Below are 19682 nucleotides of genomic sequence, written 5' to 3' on the forward strand. Positions count from 1 at the left end.
CTCACAGTATATCTCTTGGAAGGAAATAATTAGCGTTTCAGTCTGGTCTATTCTGCCATTACTTGGCATTCTACAAGTGGACTTCGGTAACTTCTGCCAACATAAAGATCTCTTAACATAATAATGCCCAGAAAAAGGCATCTTTTTGAGTTTTTCTTTTTTGCTTCTTACCAGAAATTCTTTTAAGATATTAATGTGTAAAGTGGATTTCCAGTTAACTGTGCTTTCTTGCAATTTGCACTTCTGAATGGTATAAGATAAACAATATAAAGAGCAGTTTAATTGGCAGTTTACATGTGAGTAATTTTTTATGAAATTTCCAAAACCTTTTTTGAAGTATTTTATGAGGTTTTCAGCAATGCTTATCCCCTTTCCTTCTATAGCTTATTTTAGGTTGTTTCTGTATGAATGCTATAATGTTGCTTCCAAGAAATGTTGCATTTTGTCCTAAGTTTTTGGTTAGAGCCACCATTGAGACCTTGAATTTAAAGTCAAACAGGAACTGAACAGTTTCTTAATCTTTCTGTCCTAATTTGTTTATTTGCTAACATACTGCACAATGATTAATTGCCTTAAACCAAAATGTTGTTCAGAGTGTTCAGTCCTTATATGTTACCAATGGTTAGACTCTTCGTCTTCACATTCAGTATCTAAGTATAATTTTTGGGTCTCATAGTTAAAATGTATTGTATTTTATAAATTGAAATCCAAGAAATAAAAATCAAAAACAACAACATGATGGTAAACTCCTTGCCATCAAGCCACCCACAAACTGAATCTCCAAAAGTCATTTTCCTATTCTGTAAGCTCCTCAAACTAAATCCTGCTTGGTCAGCAAAAATGCAAGACACATGCATGTTTTGAACATTTTTGCTTTCTTAGACATATTTGCAATGTGGAGTATACTTTAAAAAAAAAAAAAAAGCCTTAGTAGCCAAATGATGTGTTAGGACCACAAGTGACCAAGTCTCAGTCCGTATGAATGACAGCTGGCATAAATGCATAAGCTTCTAGGCAGGGTCTATTAAGAGATTCATCAACAAAAATTGATTTATTTTTCAACAGCATCCCAGGGAGCATTCAGAAGTTAAGAGGTTTATAATTGGCAACTTACAGTAAGGTTTTTTTCCCCCTTTGGTTTAGTATTAATGTTTTAATATGATGGGTTCTTGAAAAAGTATACACCACCACCAATAATTTCCTATTTTGCAGAGTTTTTGCAGTTCATATAATTAAATCATTTTAAATGAGTTTTTTTTTTTTTAAATAAAAGCTATGAATAGGTTTGAAGTTGATTCTAAGGCACTAGAACCTGTAAAATGTGTAGAATTAAAAATCTTTGTTTACTTTTGCATGTCACATTTCGGTGCTGCTTTCGTACTCTGTGCAGTCCATTATGAGAACATCTGTAGCATTAATAGATCCTGGGAGGTTTTGCACATCAGGGTTGTCCTGTGTGGTTTTCAACCATCCTCTCAAAACTGGTCCAGTTTTTATAAGTGTGTCAGGGGTCATCAGTGGTACTGATTCTGGATTATTCATCCACCTTTACTGTCTTCTGTATTACAAAGTGCATTGTTTAAATCAAACCTATTTTTTGCCAGAGATTTAGATTTCTGTCAGATTCAAGCAGGATGTTCCTATAGTTGGTTCTGATTGTCTTTTGCTTAACCCTAAAATGTATTCAGGTGGATGAATGTAACTTCCCTGCATCATGCCACCACTTTTGGTGCTTGTGTTACATACAGAATATTTTTCTGAACTGATATTTATTCTGAAGTTGTACTTTAGTACTTTGTTCAAAATTAATACTGTAAGCATTTTAATATTGATATATTCTTCACAATGTCCGTATTAGAGTATAAATGCTAAATGAACAAAACATTTTTAGTTTGACTCGTTTGGAGAAACACTAGTAAAGCCAAACTATGCCACTCGAATAAGATGTTTTACATTGTCTGTACACCTTCTATTCTGTAGATGATGTAAGCTCTTTTTCACTGGAATAGCACATTCCATGGATGTAACCCTTCAAATTGAGGGACAGGTGGTAGTCACATGGGGACAGGTGTGGAGTAAAGGATTGGTATGGCATTTCATCATATTCACAGTCTCTCAGTGCAGCCTTTGTAAACTGTGCAGTATCAGCAAGGAAGGAGGGTGGTCATGTTGACCTTCTAAGGCATGTAGTAAATATGGACAACACCCTCAAAGTCATGAAAACTTGTGCACATGATCTGGCTGAACTCTGAATTTCTTGTTGTTGTCTGCTGTTTCAATGATGTTTCATACTCAGTAATAGTGGCAAATCCTTGTTTCATTCCATGTTACTAAATGCTTTTCAAATTTATCACATGTTGAACTCATTAACTTGAGATTCTTCTTGAATGAGGTGAGGCTTCATTTCATGAATCAACATTCTAGGCAGCCACTGTGCACAACCCTTGCTTGTTTGTACTTATTCATGAAGAATGGCTTCAGCAAACCAATGACAAATCCATATAGTATCTGCTACCTCATGCAGCATCACTCTTCAGATTTCCATTTTTACTTCACTTCGTAGTAGCAACATTTTCTTTTGTCAGTGATGCTGAAGATAAGCTAGACCTTGAGACATTTTTACAAGAGATGACCCACCATGACAGAATTCTGCTGCCCATATTTTGACTGTGGTTTACAAATGTTACATGTCATGCCTCTGAATCAACCCAGAGAAGACAAATTTCTCTTTAGTCTACGAAATTCCATTATAGCACAATATTTGATTTTGTAGTTTTTGGCATCCTTGTTGACTTAGTCTCTAAACAAAAATCATATTCATGTATTTTAGCAAATGTGAGCTAATCTTTAGCAACTTATAAATTCAGCACAGAGGAATACCCCTTAAAAGACTTAAAAGCTTTCAATAAGCCCTCATAATGGTAAGGAATTTTATCTTGGTTGTAACGGTCTAGAAATCAAAAGATATTTTTTAATGATCTTCTCTGATCTTCTCTAGTACAGGGTATTGTATTTGAATTTGTTTTAACCACTGCAGTATTTCATGTGTGTTATTAGCTATGTCAGTAACTTTAATCCTAAAATTGTAAGGAATGTCCTGGTAAGGCCTTGATTTTGTGGCTTTATGAATTCCAAATGAGATGCTTTGCACTTTCCTTCCAGCCCTTACCCAAGGGGGTACAGTTATAGTGTTGGTTATTATGTCAACAATAGTTAAATTGATAGTTACTTTTAGTATCTGGATTTTATCCGGATTACATTTACACTGTGCATAAAAATGTATCTCGAATGGAGATTTGATGCAAAATATGAATCAGCTTCCACTTATGTGATTTCTATACGTGGATAGAAGTAATATTTTCACTAATGTAAATTGGTTATTATTCAGTTCTGACACCTCCAAATGCATATTTAACCTGGTTTTAAATGTGGTCACCGCTTGTGAACAAATTACAGAAAACTGATGTTGATGCCAGGTTTGAAGGGAGTCTGTGTTAACATTCATTCGATACAAAATTAGGAACAAAATAATGAATGCTTGCGGGGTTTGTTTCCTGCCTTGCACCCTGTGTTGGCTGGGATTGGCTCCAGCAGACCCTGTAGTTAGGATATAATGGGTTGGATAATGGATGGATGGATGGATGAATAATGAATGCTATCAATTAAATCAGACACACTTGTCATCATTAAGCTGGAATGCAGTCGTAGAAAGTGGTGTACAGCTGGATTCTTGCTATTTTCAAAAGATCATTTCACCACAGAAATAAAAGGGCATTATTTTTAAGATGTGATCCATAAATTTAGTTATTTTAGTTAAATTTAGTTTATTTTTTTGTTACAGAATAGGCATTGAATAATTCATACTAATTAGTGGCAGAATTGATTTTTTCCCTATTAAACAGCTATTGGCAGGGAAATAAGTTGCATCATGCAGTGTACATAATCATGAGAGTTGCCACATTCATTACTTGTATATTTTTTGTCTTGGGCACAGAATTTTTTACTACTTAGTCCTAACAATGCATAAATAAAAGAGAAAAATATTTTTTTCTGTATGTTCCAGTTTCCTAACTTTGATTGGAGCCTTTGAAATACTAAATTAATTCAGTCTAAAGTTAGATCAAATTCATATCCACTCACCTCTGATGATAGAGACATTTAAAGTTTCTTAACTACTATCTCCTGTTATATTTTCACTAATTTAATCAAGTTTTAATTTGTATTGGTTTAATAAATATCACTAGTTCAGTGTATTTTAAGTGTGTACTTCAGGGCGTTAATCTGTCTTTATGGGGTTTTATTTTGTACTCTAATGTACTTGTTGCTCTGTCAAAAAGCTATAACTGCCCTAAAGTGGAGGAAATTGTGAATGAATACTAGATTTCTGAATTTTTAGAAGAATTAGTTAAAGCTAATAATTGTTTTTTATATTCTATAGCTATGGGCAATTAAAAGCTACTCTGATGTTTGATTCTGCTTGGTCATCATAGATATTTTCCTTAAATACCAAGATAAAAATAGACAATATTTCTGATAAATCATATTTTATGCTTTTCAGAGTGTCTTGTTTTCATTTTTTTATATTCATACTTTTCACTAATGTGTGTTTAAGCTTATTTTACAGTTAAATGCTACTCCATTCCTAAGTCACTGAGAGAAAAAAGAAAAGATTAATGTTGTTTTGCCAAAGCCAAAAAAAAAGCAACTAGAATGTGTGGTCTGTAAGACGATGGTTACTTATTTCTGTTTCAGTTCCAGCTTCTTTACTGAAGGGGGCAGCCCTTACACATTCTGTAGTATCAGTTCTCTAATGTGAAAACATTAGTAGGATAAAAAGCGGAAAATGTCTTATTTAGAGCACATACAGTAAGTGACTAGACATAATGCATTTTAATCTAAAGGTATTAGTCAGCAGTTTATGAAAAGTGTACTTTTTTATTCTCTCATAGCTTAAGACATTGATAGTGTGCATTACAAGTGTGAAAAGTAGACTGTGATAATAATATTTGGAAGGATAAAATTAACTAATGTTTTTTTTTTATTACAATTTATATTATCTGTGCAGATAGTGATAATATTAATACATTTTGATAAATAAGTAATAGTATTGTACTATGCAGGTCTTGATTATGCCTGTTATCGTTTTTTATGGTCACTTGTACAGTAGTTTAAATCTAATAGTCTTTACTTGCACTTGTTATTCTGTTTACTAAAAAATGTAAATACACAGATTTTATTTTAAGCAGAAAGTGCACCCAGTTGTTACACATTAACGTTATTACTGTGTATTGGCACCAAGCACTATGGGACCTTAATCACTTGGTTAATACTATCTCTGGTCTTCCCATTATGCTTCTCTCATACCTTTTCCAAAATCATCAGTTCTACTCTCTATTTTTAATGCTTACTGTTTCATAGGGATTGCCCAATTCACATATGCATTGTCATTAAAGGTTATTAGGTTTGTAATAATTAGAGACTCCTGGAGATACCATGCTCTGCAGAAGAATGACAGAAAAAACTTGCCTTTTTATTTTATGTTATTTAGTAATACTATATATCTGTTCCAGAATTCATTCCTTTAAAATTGCTTATGATACAGGTTGGACAATCTTTAACCATTATGATAATGGTAGATATATAATAAAAATGCTGATGCCAGAGAATACTTGTTAAATGTATGTGTTCAGTGAGATGATAAAACCAAGTTTAATTATACTCAGTGTTCAGTGTTGAAATTTAAAATTCCAAAAAAATAAGTTGTTATAGTTTAGCCATAATGGATTTGTTTTTTTCATTTAGCATTCCTAAATTTGTCCACTAGATGGTGCTTGTCTTTTAGCTTCCTTTTTAAAATGTACATTGTTTAATTTGTGGCATGTACTATTCTACAAAGTATTTGCTGAACATTTTCTTTAGTCTGCTGTGGCTTAAAAAATGACACTTTATTGGGGGGTCACATGAATTCCTCATTAACAAAATAGGCAAGGGGAGTACAGGTTGTGCAATATACTGTAAATGTTTAAAGATGTGCATGTTTGGGGCGTCTATGTCTGCCTTCTGCAGCTATATATGTTATACATATATACAGATGTATGTGTTTTAACTAAGTGAAGTATGTTATGGTAACAGTAAATATTGTACTATTGGAATGCTTTTAGACAGTGGCTTTCAAGTTCAGTTCTGGGCTTATTTGTTAAATATCTGTTTTGTTTTCAGAATATCTGCAAGAAAGCACAATTTGAAAACACTTTTCCTACATTATTAAAATTATATTTTCTAATAAATATTGATGATGACAGTGGTAAGCACTTCAGCCTTAACCTATTGAAATGTCCATGTTGCCGATTTTCTAAATGGACTTCCATGTTCTGTATATGTAAGGGCTACCGTACAGTCATTTTATTGCCCCTCCACATTTTTTTGCTGCTTTTGATATCTTAAAACATGTAATTTATGACTTTATTGAACATAGGCTTTCAGTGCAACTCATAATTTGACTTTAACATAATTGTACGACTATATGGAAGTGAGAGTAGAATCTGTGACAGAAGATGACAGCACACAAAAATGTTGTATAAGTCGTATAAAAGTTACATTATGCTAAAGAGATACGGGTTATTAATACTTAAATTAATTCATTAATAATTTGGAAAATGCTGGGAGCTGGAGGTGTGTAAAATCTGGAGTGTTTGTGTAAAAATTTGGTGTGTGAAAAATGCAGCATGGAGGTACAGTGGTTAGTGCATTTCAAAGTTCTGGGTTCTATCCTTGTTTGCTTGGGTTTTCTACTCCATTTTACCGGTTAATTTGTAGCTGTAAATTGATCCAAGTGAGATTTTTTTGTGAATGAACTAGTGCCCTGTCCAGGATTGCTTCTTGCTATATATGCAGTGTTACTGCTTTAGGATTTGACCCCTGAGATCCTGAGCTGTAATAAGTGGATTGATGATGGGTTTATGGATAGTTATAGGTTATAGCTTTCTGCACTTTAACTGGAATAGAAATAAGAAATGAGAGAAATAGAAGTGGTTAATAGTTCATCTGTAATAGATACAATGGTGAAATGCTATTTAGGCTAATTGCTGATTGTTCTTTTGTGTAAAAAAGGAACTCAAAGGACATTGTTTATATAAGAGAGACGTCCACAGCCCAACTGTGGTATAAAATAAGGTTCCAAGTAAGATCACTGATTGATAATAGCATGTAGAAGGACATAATCCACCAACTGTATGGAGCTAGGCAGGGGAAAAAAGTTTCTGATTTGAAAGTATGGAACCCACATCTAGAAAGGAAGTCGTTATACAGTATCATTATAAGAGATGACTTATTAGTGGGGCAGATGTGGAGTTTTCTGCAAGTGACTGATAGCCTTAAAGGTTCCATACAGAGCCAGGATAAATAAATGACATTAGCATTGTGTATGGACCTCTGTTTTATACTTAAGCTGCAATTGAAAAGTAAATATTACAAATTCTTATATGTAATTAGGTAATTATAATATGCAAGAAAGACTAGTAAAAATCAGAAGGTGGTATTAAGCATTTTGCTTGAAGTATAAAACCTTACAAATACAAAACACTAAATGTTTTGTGAAAGTGACTAATATATAATTTAAATATGTAAATAATGATGTAAGACATGGATGGATGGAAGGTTTCTGTGCAACTCCTATTTGGACACCTGCATTACTGCATGGGAGTTAAAGTTCCAGTGGGAAGCCCTGAATATATTTTTTACACATTCTAAGATGTATAATTTTGAATAGTAATAAACCAAGACTTTAAAATGTTTATTTTGAATTTCTAAAGAGAGTCCTCAAATCAAAATATTTAAAATATTTATAGTATTTACCAAAATGAAGTCATCATACTTTATACAGTATTTATTTCATTGCAGAAATGATATGGTTGATACTTTTGAGAAAAGAAACTGCTTGCTTTCTCTGAGATGTCTTAGTGGAATAAATGTAACTGCTTTATATACTAAGGGCTTATTTTACATCCTGAGTGACTTTTTTTTACTGTGGTTTCTTTCATTCTGTTTCAGCTGAATTCGTTCTATTGAAATGAGCATTAAAGTTCAGAAAGTTTACTAACCATCTATGACTTCTGTGGTTAAAACTCCCCCTTGAATCCATTTGGCATCTAGTACATTTCATGTGAGCATGAACCTTTTTGTGTGTCCTGTGTTTAAAATAGTTTGTTACAATAATCGATTACAAAGGGAAAAGAGAGGCTTTTGTGGCTTTGGATTAGTCATTAAGATTGATTGTTTTTACTTGTCAAAGAAACTGATACCTGATTCATGACACAGCACCTGTTGGCAAAAAATTCAATATTTTCCTGTCAGTTGTAAGTTTTGCGGCTTGGAGACTGGTTGCAGTGAACCACAAAGTCCCTGGGATACACAAAAATAGTTTCAACTGTTTGTAGCAAATTTACACCATGAAGCTAATTAAAAATGGCTTTTGCATTGCTGAAAAAGTGCAGATGCTGTTAGAATAAATTATAAAAAAGGCGAAGGAACATTTAGTATTTCTTGGGAAAAGCTCCAAACTTGTCATTTTACCTTGCAACCCTCATTGCATGATATGTGTCACTAAGTGGTAACATTCATTGTCTTCTTAAAAATAAATCAATTTTTTTCCGTTTTCAGTGTCTGCTTGCTGGAGTAAAACAGATTTCTTTCTACACCCTCTGAAACATTATTTAGTCAATATTGCACTGTATATTGCTATTATAATGGTGAAAAAGGGCAATTAACAAAGGAAGACAAACCCAGACTGTCATCATCCTTAAAAGTGCAGTTCTTTCCTTTAGAGAAATTATAAAGAAAGCCAAGATATGAGTACAGTTTTCTATACCATCAATAGCAACTTGGAAACTCTGACAGGAACAGATCCGGTGAACCCAAAACCACAACAGAATTGGAAAACAAGTTTCTGAGAGTCAGCTTTTGTGAGATGTGCCTCACAGGACAACGGCTCTAAGCACAGCTGTTTCTGTATCTCCAACTGTGCTTTCTTTTCTCTTCAGTCTTTTCTTTAAAGTTCAGTGGGGCACTTGTTTACTTGGACCACTGTCGTCACATATTTCTATATGTAAGTAATTGTAATGTATCCAAAACTTGGAGGTTGTCTTTGTCAAAAATATTAACCAAAAATACAGAAAAAAAAAAAATCCAGTTCACAGTTTTAGACAGGATACTGCACCAGTTGGGTCTCCAGTGGGGTTGTATGAGAAAACAAACAGAGCAAAACCTCTCCATGTATGACTGAAAATGTGTAAGAATTACAAAGGTCACCACCATCATTTTTAGTGCCAAATGCAATTAAGGTTAACCTGGCTGTAAACTCATAATCAGTAGTAACACCAGTCACCATCTACTGAAAAGTCATAAATTAATTTGTTGTACTATGTGTGTTAAAAGGTGAAGTAAGCCAACTTTTACCTTATGTACGTGCATTGGTTCTGATGTTAGCTGACAAAAAGCAATACTGCTTATATTTCAGTCTTAGTATTTTGTTTAACCTGCAATACAATATAAACAGGTAGCTGAACTTACTGAAAAAATAAATGACAAACCTCACTGCCACATCAACAAAAAATTAAATTAACTAGCTCTCATAATTGACCTTTTCTCAAACATCTCTAACATTTTAGTACAAAAGGACTTATGACAGGAATTTTACTGCATTTGCTATTTTATCTGAGTTACTGTAATCTAAGCAACCAATTTTTAATAACGAGAATCATTATCTACTTGCTTATTTTGGTACAGTTATTAAGAAAAATATTTTTCGTGCTGGTATCAATTGCATTTTTTTTAATTTGCTCAGGATCACACGTTAAGGCAAGTACTGAAACCAAATGAAGAACAAAAAATGTTATGACATGTTCAGTGAAATTCCTTCCTGCATGCCTTCCCAACATGCAACACTACTCTGCCATACTGTGATTCACAAATCATATTAGGTATCGACACTAGTGGAATTATGGCAGCAGATTGGATGCTTAATAAAGTATACAATTATTTGAAACAAGTCCATATATTTTGTAAAATATAGTTTCTGGAATAGGCTGCTGTACCTTGTTTGTCTGACTTGGATTATGGAGGTTTGAGAATGCACTGTTGTATAGCCAGACAAGAGTATAATTGTGACTTTTCACCTTTAAATCAAACGTTTTTCTGTATCCTTGGCTGATTATGTTACTTTCATCAAGTCCCAGACATACCAAATATTGTTAAGACTGCACTATATTCCAAAATCCATTAAGAAGCTGAATGATATTTTTATAAAACTGTGATATAATTTTGCCAAATATTACAATATTTGTATATTTTTAAAACCGTGGTGGAGGTGACAGGCCTTTTATAAAGCCCACGGGATCAGTTAATTTTCATTTTTTGTTGTCGATCTTCCCATGAGTGTAACAAGGCTAATATTGCAGTGTCTTAATTCAGATTAACAGACGATGTTTACACTCCCTCACACTACATACACATCTCATAGTAATGTGTTCCACTCATTTTTTTTTCTTTCTTACTTTTTATGATTGTTTTACATTTTCTCTGGCAATAGAATGTACAGTAATCCCTCCTCCATCGCGGGGGTTGTGTTCCAGACCCCCCCGCGAAATAAGAAAATCTGCGAAGTAGAAACCATATGTTTATATGGTTATTTTTATATTGTCATGCTTGGGTCACAGATTTGCGCAGAAACACAGGAGGTTGTAGAGAGACAGGAACGTTATTCAAACACTGCAAACAAACATTTGTCTCTTTTTCAAAAGTTTAAACTGTGCTCCATGACAAGACAGAGATGATAGTTCCGTCTCACAATTAAAAGAATGCAAACATATCTTCCTCTTCAAAGGAGTGCCCGTCAGGAGCATATAAAGTCACAGAGATAGAGAAAAGCAAACAAATCAATAGGGCTGTTTGGCTTAAGTATGCAAAGCACCACGGCACAAAGCTGTTGAAGGCGGCAGCTCACACCCCCTCCGTCAGGAGCAGACAAAGAGAGAGAGAGAGAGAGAGAGAGAGAGACAGAGTTTGTTTTTCAAGCAAAAATCAATACGTGCCCTTCGAGCTTTTAAGTATGCGAAGCACCGTGCAGCATGTCCTTTCAGGAAGCTGCTGCACAAAAGATAGCAACGTGAAGATAATCTTTCAGCATTTTTAGACGAGCGTCCATATCGTCTAGGTGTGCGAACAGCCCCTCTGCTCAATTCCCCTACGTCAGGATCAGAGAAAGTCAGTGCAAGAGAGACAGAGAAAAGTAAGTTGGGTAGCTTCTCAGCCATCTGCCAATAGCGTCACTTGTATGAAATCAACTGGGCAAACCAACTGAGGAAGCATGTACCAGAAATTAAAAGACCTATTGTCCGCAGAAATCCGCGAACCAGCAAAAAATCTGCGATATATATTTAAAGATGCTTACATATAAAATCCGCGATGGAGTGAAGCCGCGAAAGGCGAAGCGTGATATAGCGAGGGATTACTGTATTGAGGTAAAGTGCACATACATTTCAGAAAGTGCAGAAGCAAAACAATACATTTTATGTTTTATTGCAATTCTCTCTGCAAACCAGTAGCATACAGAGTCATATAGTACTGTGAAAAAATATTTTCCCTTCTCCTAATATCCTCTTTTTTTGCATATATTAACAGTGAATGGCCTTGGACCTTTAGACAAAATGCCATATTAGAGAAAAGAAGCCTAGGTGTGAACACACGGTACATTTTTTTGAATCATTAGTCTTTATTTAAGGAATAAAGTTATCCAACATCCCCATCACCCATGTAAAAAAGTAATTTACTCTGTAATTTCAATACCTATGTGTAGCATCTTTAGCAGTGATAATCACAACTAAGCTCTTCCTAAAATTTGATATCAGTCTTTTGCATTACTGTTAAAGATTTTTAGCCCATTCTTATTTTGTGTAACTGCTTTGGTTCAGACATATGGTAAAGTTTTTGAGCATGAACTTCTCATATTAGGTCCTAAAGATCCATTTTAGGTTCAAATCAAAATTCTGACCAGGCCACTTCTAAGCTTTAATTTTGTTTCTCCAGAACCAGTCAGTTGTAGACTTGCTTTTGTGTTTTGGGTCGTTGTCCTGGTGTATAATCCAGTTATGCCACAGGTCATAAACAGATGAGTAGACATTCTTTGTTAGAATGCAGAATTCATGGTTGTATCAATAGTGTCAAGTCTTCCAGGTCTTGAGGCAACAAAACATTCCCACAACATCACACTAACACCCCCATGATTTATTGTAGATATGATGTGCTTGATGTTAAACATTGTATTAGCTTTATACCAGACATAGTGAGACCTGTGTTGTCCGTTCTTCTATTGGTTGTCTACGTAAAGAATATTTTTCCAAAAGGTTTGGGGATCATTCAGGTGTTTCTTTTCAAATCCCATATGAGATTGGATGTTGCACTTGAATAGCAGAGGGTTTCTTCTTTGCTCCTCACCTATGAATCCAATTTTTACTTATTTATATGAGGTCATGAACACTGAACTTATCTGGGGCAAGGGAGGCCTGCAGTTCTTTGGATGTCCCTCTGTGATCCTCTGTGACGTACTGAACAAGCTGTTGCTGTTCACTTGAGGCAATTTTGGCAGGCTTGCCTTTGCTGAGAATAATCACCAATGTTTCAAATGTTCCCCATTTGGAGATAGTGGCCATCACTGAGGTGCGGTAATATCCAAGAGCCTTAAAGAAAGCACTTTCATTATTGGTAAGTTTCAACAATCTTTGTTTTATCATCTCTACTAGAATTTCATTTGAGTAAGGCATAATGTTCTAGAAACATTGTGATGACTACTTCACTGTGATGGTGAGGTTTAGATTCAACACTTTTGGTTGCAGTCAAGCCTGGCATGTTCAGTCAACTGAGTCAAATTAACAATTGATTCTGGTCTGTTGTTTAAGTGAGTAACAATAAACATAAATATATTAAGTACTAATTTAGAAATAGTGTTTTATGATTACTTTGGTTCCCTTTATCTGATTTTCCATTTTATCTAAAGATCTGATGCCATTTCTCATGACAAATATGAAGAAATAAACAAGTGGACAAAAACATTTTCACAACACTATACCTTAGAAAATAACTAATTAAAGTGTTAAAGAGAACAAAAAGATGGCTAGGTTATGACAATGAAATAATGGGTTGTTCATTACAGTTCCTTCTGGTTTGTGCCATCCTGCTTCAGGTATTATTTTATACAGTATCTCTCCTCCTACTTTTCTTATCCACCTAGATAAACTCATTTGTAAGTTGTTGAACTGTTGAGGCAAGGGATTTTGTTTATTGATTCAAAGAACTGGGGATATATGAATGTGAAGAGCACTGTATGAAGCTTGCTGTTAATATTGCATAATATGAGGTCAGGAAGATGGTTGATACTCTGAAGCATCAGTCCCATCAGCCTATGCTGTGGTTCTCATTTTGAATGGGCTAGCAGTTGGTGTGTTAAAAATATCCTTTAAAATTGATATTATTTTAAAAAATAGTCTTGAAGAATGGACTTATTTTTTGTTATGAATTAAAGAGTTCCAAGCATAAGCATCCTGAAAATCCTAAAAATTCCCACTAGAGATTGAAAAAAACTCTGGCTTGTAACAAAGAGGGCAATGAAGAATCTTTATAAATAATATGAAGGTTTATTAACAAAGACAGAAATATACAAGTAAAGTAAATACTCAAAAGAGCAAAAATGGATTTGCCTGAAAGGAAGTCCAAAGCAAACATGATCCAAAGCAGAAATCCAGTAAACAAAGGAAAAAATCCTGTAAACAGAAAGAGCAAAATAAAAAACAGAACAAAAGTACTGCCTTATCAAACTCCAAATAAGTCTCAAACTCAAGGAAGCAATGCCATCCATAAGAATATAAAGGCAGGCAGTATCATAAATATATCTTGCCCTAAGTGTCTTATATAGTTTTTTTTTGATTGATACTTTAATGTTTAGCTGGTGCATTATGCTGTTGGATTATTTTTTTCATGCAAGTTGTGCAATTGTTGGATCATTTTTAACTTATTTTATGTATAAAACATTCCTTAGCTTATCCTAGCAGCATCATATGCAGGGAGGGAACCAGCCATGAGTTGGGTGCTGAATGTTACATATATTGGATATGATAATCCATCTGTCAAGTAGTAAACCATCTTAGTTCAGTAACAGGGAAGCATTTGAACAGTATCAGACACAGCCATGAGTGAAATGGCAGTCTTATCACCAGACACATGGATGGTAACTCTAGACAGATTTAGAGTTGCCATTCACCCTAACTGCATGTCTTTTAGCTATGGGAATAAACTTCGAGAAGCCAAGAAAAAACCATAGTGACATGGGAAGAATTTGCAAACTCCACAAACACAGTTCCTAAGATTTAAGTCCAGGTATGGGGCAACAGTGCTCACAACTCAGCCCCTATTCCTCTCCTATGCTTAATTTATTTTTTCTTTTTATTGGGTAAGCATTTTAGTAGTTTGTAATGACAGTGGAATTTTTCATTTTTTTAAATTGTTAACAATTTTGTATTTTTATTTTTTCCAGGGTAACTTGCCCAAATACTCACACAATTCTTTAATGGTGCAAGCAATGAAGACTAATCTGACAGACCCTGATATGCATATTCTTTTCTTTGATGTGGAGGCAGTCATTATACAGCTCCTCACAGAAGAAGCGTCAAGGCCCAACCCAACTCTGATCTCTCCTGAGATTTTGCAAAAAGCCTCTGGAAGTTCTGACAAGGGAGGATCATTTTTAGCAGGGAAACGTGCAGCCGTGCTGTTAAAACAGGTGAAAGAGACCATCAAAGAGAATATTAGAGAACATTTACTAGATGATGATGATGATGAGGATGATGAACTTCGACGCCAGAGAAGGGATGACCCCAAGTCTAAATCTTTGACATTGCTTGAATACAACTTGACAATGGATACAGCAAAGCTTTTCATGTCTTGTCTTCACGCTTGGGGTTTAAATGAAGTTCTGGATGATGTCTGTCTCAACCGCTTAGGAATGCTGAAGCCCCACTGCCCTGTCTCTTTTGGCCTCCTTTCCAGAGGTGGCCACATGTCACTCATGTTGCCAACCTTCAAAGAGTCTGTGGTTAGAATGTCATCTGCTGGTAGTGATGCAACTGGAAGAAAGACATCAGTGTCTGAAATCCTGGGCAAGGGTACTTATGGTGTCTCTCGAGCTGTAACCACCCAGCACCTACTGTCTGTAATTTCTTTGGCAAACACTTTAATGAGCATGACAAATGCAACATTTGTTGGAGAACATATGAAGAAGCCTCCAGTCAGGTATTTCTTTTTATTTCTTTATGAACTGATTGCATTTAGAAACAGCTTAAAATGCAATTAAGATATCTATGAATTATTTTATGATATCATTACAAACTTATGTCTTTGAGTTTTAAATTATTTTTATTGATGATATGGCTTAGCAGATATTTATCTAAACTATTATCGGAAGAACAGATACAATCTGAACTAAAAAATATCTGTTGTAATAGACAATTTGGGTTGGCTGACATTGAAGGATGCGGGTGGACAGGCATCCTGACCAGTTTGGTTAGTGGTACCTTTTCTGGTCGGGAGGCTGTTATAATGGATGGAGAGGGGGAGACTACTTCCCAGGGCCATATGCTTTCCCAGTACACTGGGTGGTGACATCCCCCTGATGCACATCCTGTCTGGACACCTGCAGGGCTGAATCGGAGTTTTAGTTTTAGCAGGCAACCCTGCTGAGGTCCTGATGTGCCACAAGGGGGAGCTGCTGGAGGCAGCCTAACCTGGAAGTGCTTTCCTGGATGCAATCAGATAGTGCTGTTAGTACTTCCGGGTCTGGTATAAAGGAACCCGCTCAACTTCAACCGAGGGTCAGAGTTGGGAGAGTAGTCAGCCAAAGCTCACCAGGGAGGGGTGGAGTAGGAGAAAGTCATATTGCTGGAACTGTGAAATACATTAAGGTATTTGTGAGAATAAATCACTTTATTGGAATCTGAAACTGTGTCTGTACTGTTGTGTTTGGGGTGCTGCAACAACTCCTGGTGGTTTACACTGAATTAGACATTTTCTAAATTGCTTCAGAGTTATTCATTATATGCAAATGATATAAATACATCTTCGAGTTAGCTTTAATGTTTAATTTGAGTTGAACAAGTAAGCAGTTCCAGTGATACCAAACTATAAAACGGTTTCTGGCAGTAAGTGTTTAGTCAGTACAGTCTGTGAAGATTGTGTTCTTTTATGCGTAGGTGTCTGACACACTTCAGCGCAATATTTGAAGATTTTCTTTGACTTTGTGTCATAATATTAATGTTACTGTATGGTTATTTTAGGCCACCAAAGCCAGGCACACCAGAGACAGCTAAAAAAACGTTCTCCCAAACTTCCAGTAATGCCATGCAAGGACAGATCAAACAAGGTAACTATAAAACACAGTCTTTATATGAATGTCAGAGGGGTGTAGAAAAGTTTTTCACTGTTTTCTTTAATTGATCAGAATTTCAGTTTTTGAAATGTATACGTTTCATAATAGTCTATACTTTTTTTGGTTTATTAAAACTTTTACTTAACATCACAGCATTAAATGTGTTATTTAAACCAGGATCTGTTAAGAATAAAAGATTTATATTTATTCAAACCTGTCATTTCAAAAAATCATTAACATAGCCGAGTTTTGTTGTATGAAGTAGTACAACAACAGCAGGACAAGATTATTACTATCCTAGACAAGCACTGGCAAATGAAGCAACATTCGGTTTTGTGTTATATCCAACATTTCTCTCTTCTGAAGTAAATAAATCCCTTCTTAATATGCTAGTCATGTCAGTTCAGTACCAATATGTTCTTGATTTAAATTTGTCATTGTTCATATATATCTAAATTAACAAAGGTACTTAGTTTTTAACATCTAATTATGACTTTTGTATAGTTGTTCCAGAAAGAAGATTTTTTTTACCTTTTCAAATATTATCTCTTAGGCAGAAAGATCTACTTTACATACTGTATCTTAAGAATTTATCTACTGTGTGTTTATTCAAATGGGCAGCAAAAGTAATTAAACAATACTACCCTTGATTAGAAACTTTACATATTTGAAATAGACCTCACTTTTGAAAAAATGAGAGTTGCAGATCATTACTTTGTGAGTGACCAGCTAATGAAGTAACAGCAGACAATGGAGGATAAGGCTTGTGATAAAGAGGGACTGATTATTTATACAATGGATTCTAAGCATAAAGTGCTGCAGAATCAGAATCACTTTATTGGTAGCATGTGAAACATACCTGAATTGAGTTTGGTTAGTTGCAAAACATGAGATACAAGACATAACCAACTGAAGATAATTTCAACCTACCAGTAAAATGGTGCAATAAAAACTCTCCAAAGAAATGATATTTGATTTTAAGAGACAGAAATCTGTATGTTCACCTATTGTAGTTCTGGGAGAGGAGATAGAAATAGTGAATGAATATAAATACTTAGGAACTTACCTAGATAACAATCTTAAGTGGAATACAAATACAAAAAAATAATTTCTAAATGCAACCAGCGCTTATTTCTCCTCCATAAACTCAAACTATTTAAAGTAGACAAGGACCTCATGTTGTCCTTCTATCGTAGTATGATTCAGTCCGTGATCACTTTCAGTTTCATTGCCTGGTTTAATAGTCTGACAAACCAAAACTCAAAAAAGCTCCAGCAGATTACGAAGTATGCAGCTAAAGTTATTGGGGCTGATGTAGATGATTTGACTAGTGTGTGTCGGAGGGCAATGCTAAAGAAACTGGAAATCATCTCAACTGATGACAGACATCCATTACATGTAGAACTAAACTTCAGTAAATCAGGAAGGATAGTTGCTTTGAAAACCCACACAAATCGCTCCAGAAACTCCTTTCTTCCTAGTGCCATACGACTTTTCAATAAGAAATATCGGAGATAAGGTTTTTATATATATCCTGTAACCTTTTTTTTTTTTGTTGTTGTTGGTATAAATATGTTTTATCTAACTGCCTTACCTTAACCTTTCTTATTTCTATTTGTCTGTTTTATTTCATTCTGTCTGTTACCTGTTATTAGATGCAACTGAGAAGGCAAATTTCATGTTTTCCTGTGTAAACATGACTAAATAAAGAAACCTAACCTAACCTAACCTAACACTGTGCAAACCACTATACATATACAATCTTTTGAACAAAACAATTACAAACTTATATAGTTCACTCAAAAAGATAGAAAAACTATACATAATAATATAGATATTAAATAGTACAAGTTGAGCAAGTATGAAATATTTATGAGCATTTACAAATAGACAAACAGCACAGCTACCAGTTATATGTTGCAGAAACAGTTAGGAGTAACCGTATGTAAGTTTATTTAGTTCTGAAAAATTTGAGGAAAGTAGCTGCGGAGATGACGTGTAGTTGGGGTCGCAATAGACCTGTACCTCCTCTGCAATGGCAATTTAAGAACAGATGGCTGCTGGGATGGTGTGTGGAGTCAGCTGCAGTCTTTCCTGCTCTGTTTTTTACTCTGGCGATGAACAGATCTTTTAATGTTGGGAGATAACAGCCAATGATTTTCTCTCATGAGCAAATCACCCGCTACAACTGAGTCTTAGAAAGAGAGGAGGCAGAAGGAAACCAAACAGTGATGGAGGAGGTCACAATACTCTCGATGATGGCTAAGTAAAAATGTAAAAATATATGCCTTGATATGCCAAGCTTCTTAAGCTGGAGAAGTAAGAACAATCTGTGCCTGGCTTTCTTAATGACAGAGGTGATGTGCTTGTCCCATTCCTTCAAGGCAATAGTTTCCCATACTGTATTTGCTTGAAAGAAATAGAGTTGAGGAAAGAAATTATCAACCCAAGGGGTAAATGAGTGATCTGAATGGTAGGATCTTTATCATCATCCTCATAAGGAACTCGTATTGGTCAGTCCTGTGACAAAAATTGGTACAGCAAGTCCTCTTATATGAGTGGCATTGCTTTCATTCTCTCTGTCTGTCTGTCTGTCTGTCTGTCTGTCTGTCTGTCTGTCTGTCTGTCTGTCTGTTCTGTCCTGTCACTTTCTAAACCAAATCTTTTTACCATTCCAGTAAAAAATTCAGCAGCTTTCATTATGAGGTTTCATTAAGTTAAGAAAATACATAGTTTTGAGACCCTTAATTTATGGTCCACCTCTTTTATTGTTCCACATAAATGTTTCTTGTAACCAAACCCCAGTAATTCCCCTTGAGCAATAATCAAGCAAGTTAAAGAAATAAAGAAGTTGTGTATAAAATTAAACACACTTGCATATTTCTGGCTGTGAAAAAAACCCCACCTGACTCTGTATTACTCCTCTTCAACATAGAATGTGAACGTTTGAATTCATTATAAAGGTTGTTTGTCCTTCTTTATTTATGCATTTTATGTGACATTTTCAGTTTTTGGACTTTGTTTATTCAGGGTTCATGTCACCTTGTTTCTGAGTTGAAACTGCAAGTCATGTAATTTTACTGCCTTAATTGAAGTTTGGTACAGCCTGCCTCACTGTTCACATTTGATGCTTTGATTGTAACACTTACTGCAAGACATCTGCTACTAGCTCAGTTTAAACACTCAAAACTACCTTTTGCTCTCACAGCATAAA

The 19682-nt window shown here is 34.9% G+C and overlaps 1 protein-coding gene across 6 annotated transcripts in view; it reads left to right on the forward strand.

Annotated features, from left to right (window-relative positions):
- The window catches only part of LOC114652243 (WD repeat-containing protein 7), a 535548-nt gene that overhangs the window by 139974 nt on the left and 375892 nt on the right, over positions 1 to 19682 (forward strand). For all 6 annotated transcript variants that reach the window (XM_028802521.2, XM_051928322.1, XM_028802524.2 and 3 more), the window contains 2 exons: positions 14582 to 15336; positions 16377 to 16462. In XM_028802521.2, coding sequence (XP_028658354.1) covers positions 14582 to 15336; positions 16377 to 16462 — 841 coding nt within the window. The remainder of the gene's footprint in view (positions 1 to 14581; positions 15337 to 16376; positions 16463 to 19682) is intronic.

The sequence above is a fragment of the Erpetoichthys calabaricus genome, chromosome 5 (genome assembly GCF_900747795.2).
Source record: "Erpetoichthys calabaricus chromosome 5, fErpCal1.3, whole genome shotgun sequence".
NCBI lineage: Eukaryota > Metazoa > Chordata > Cladistia > Polypteriformes > Polypteridae > Erpetoichthys > Erpetoichthys calabaricus.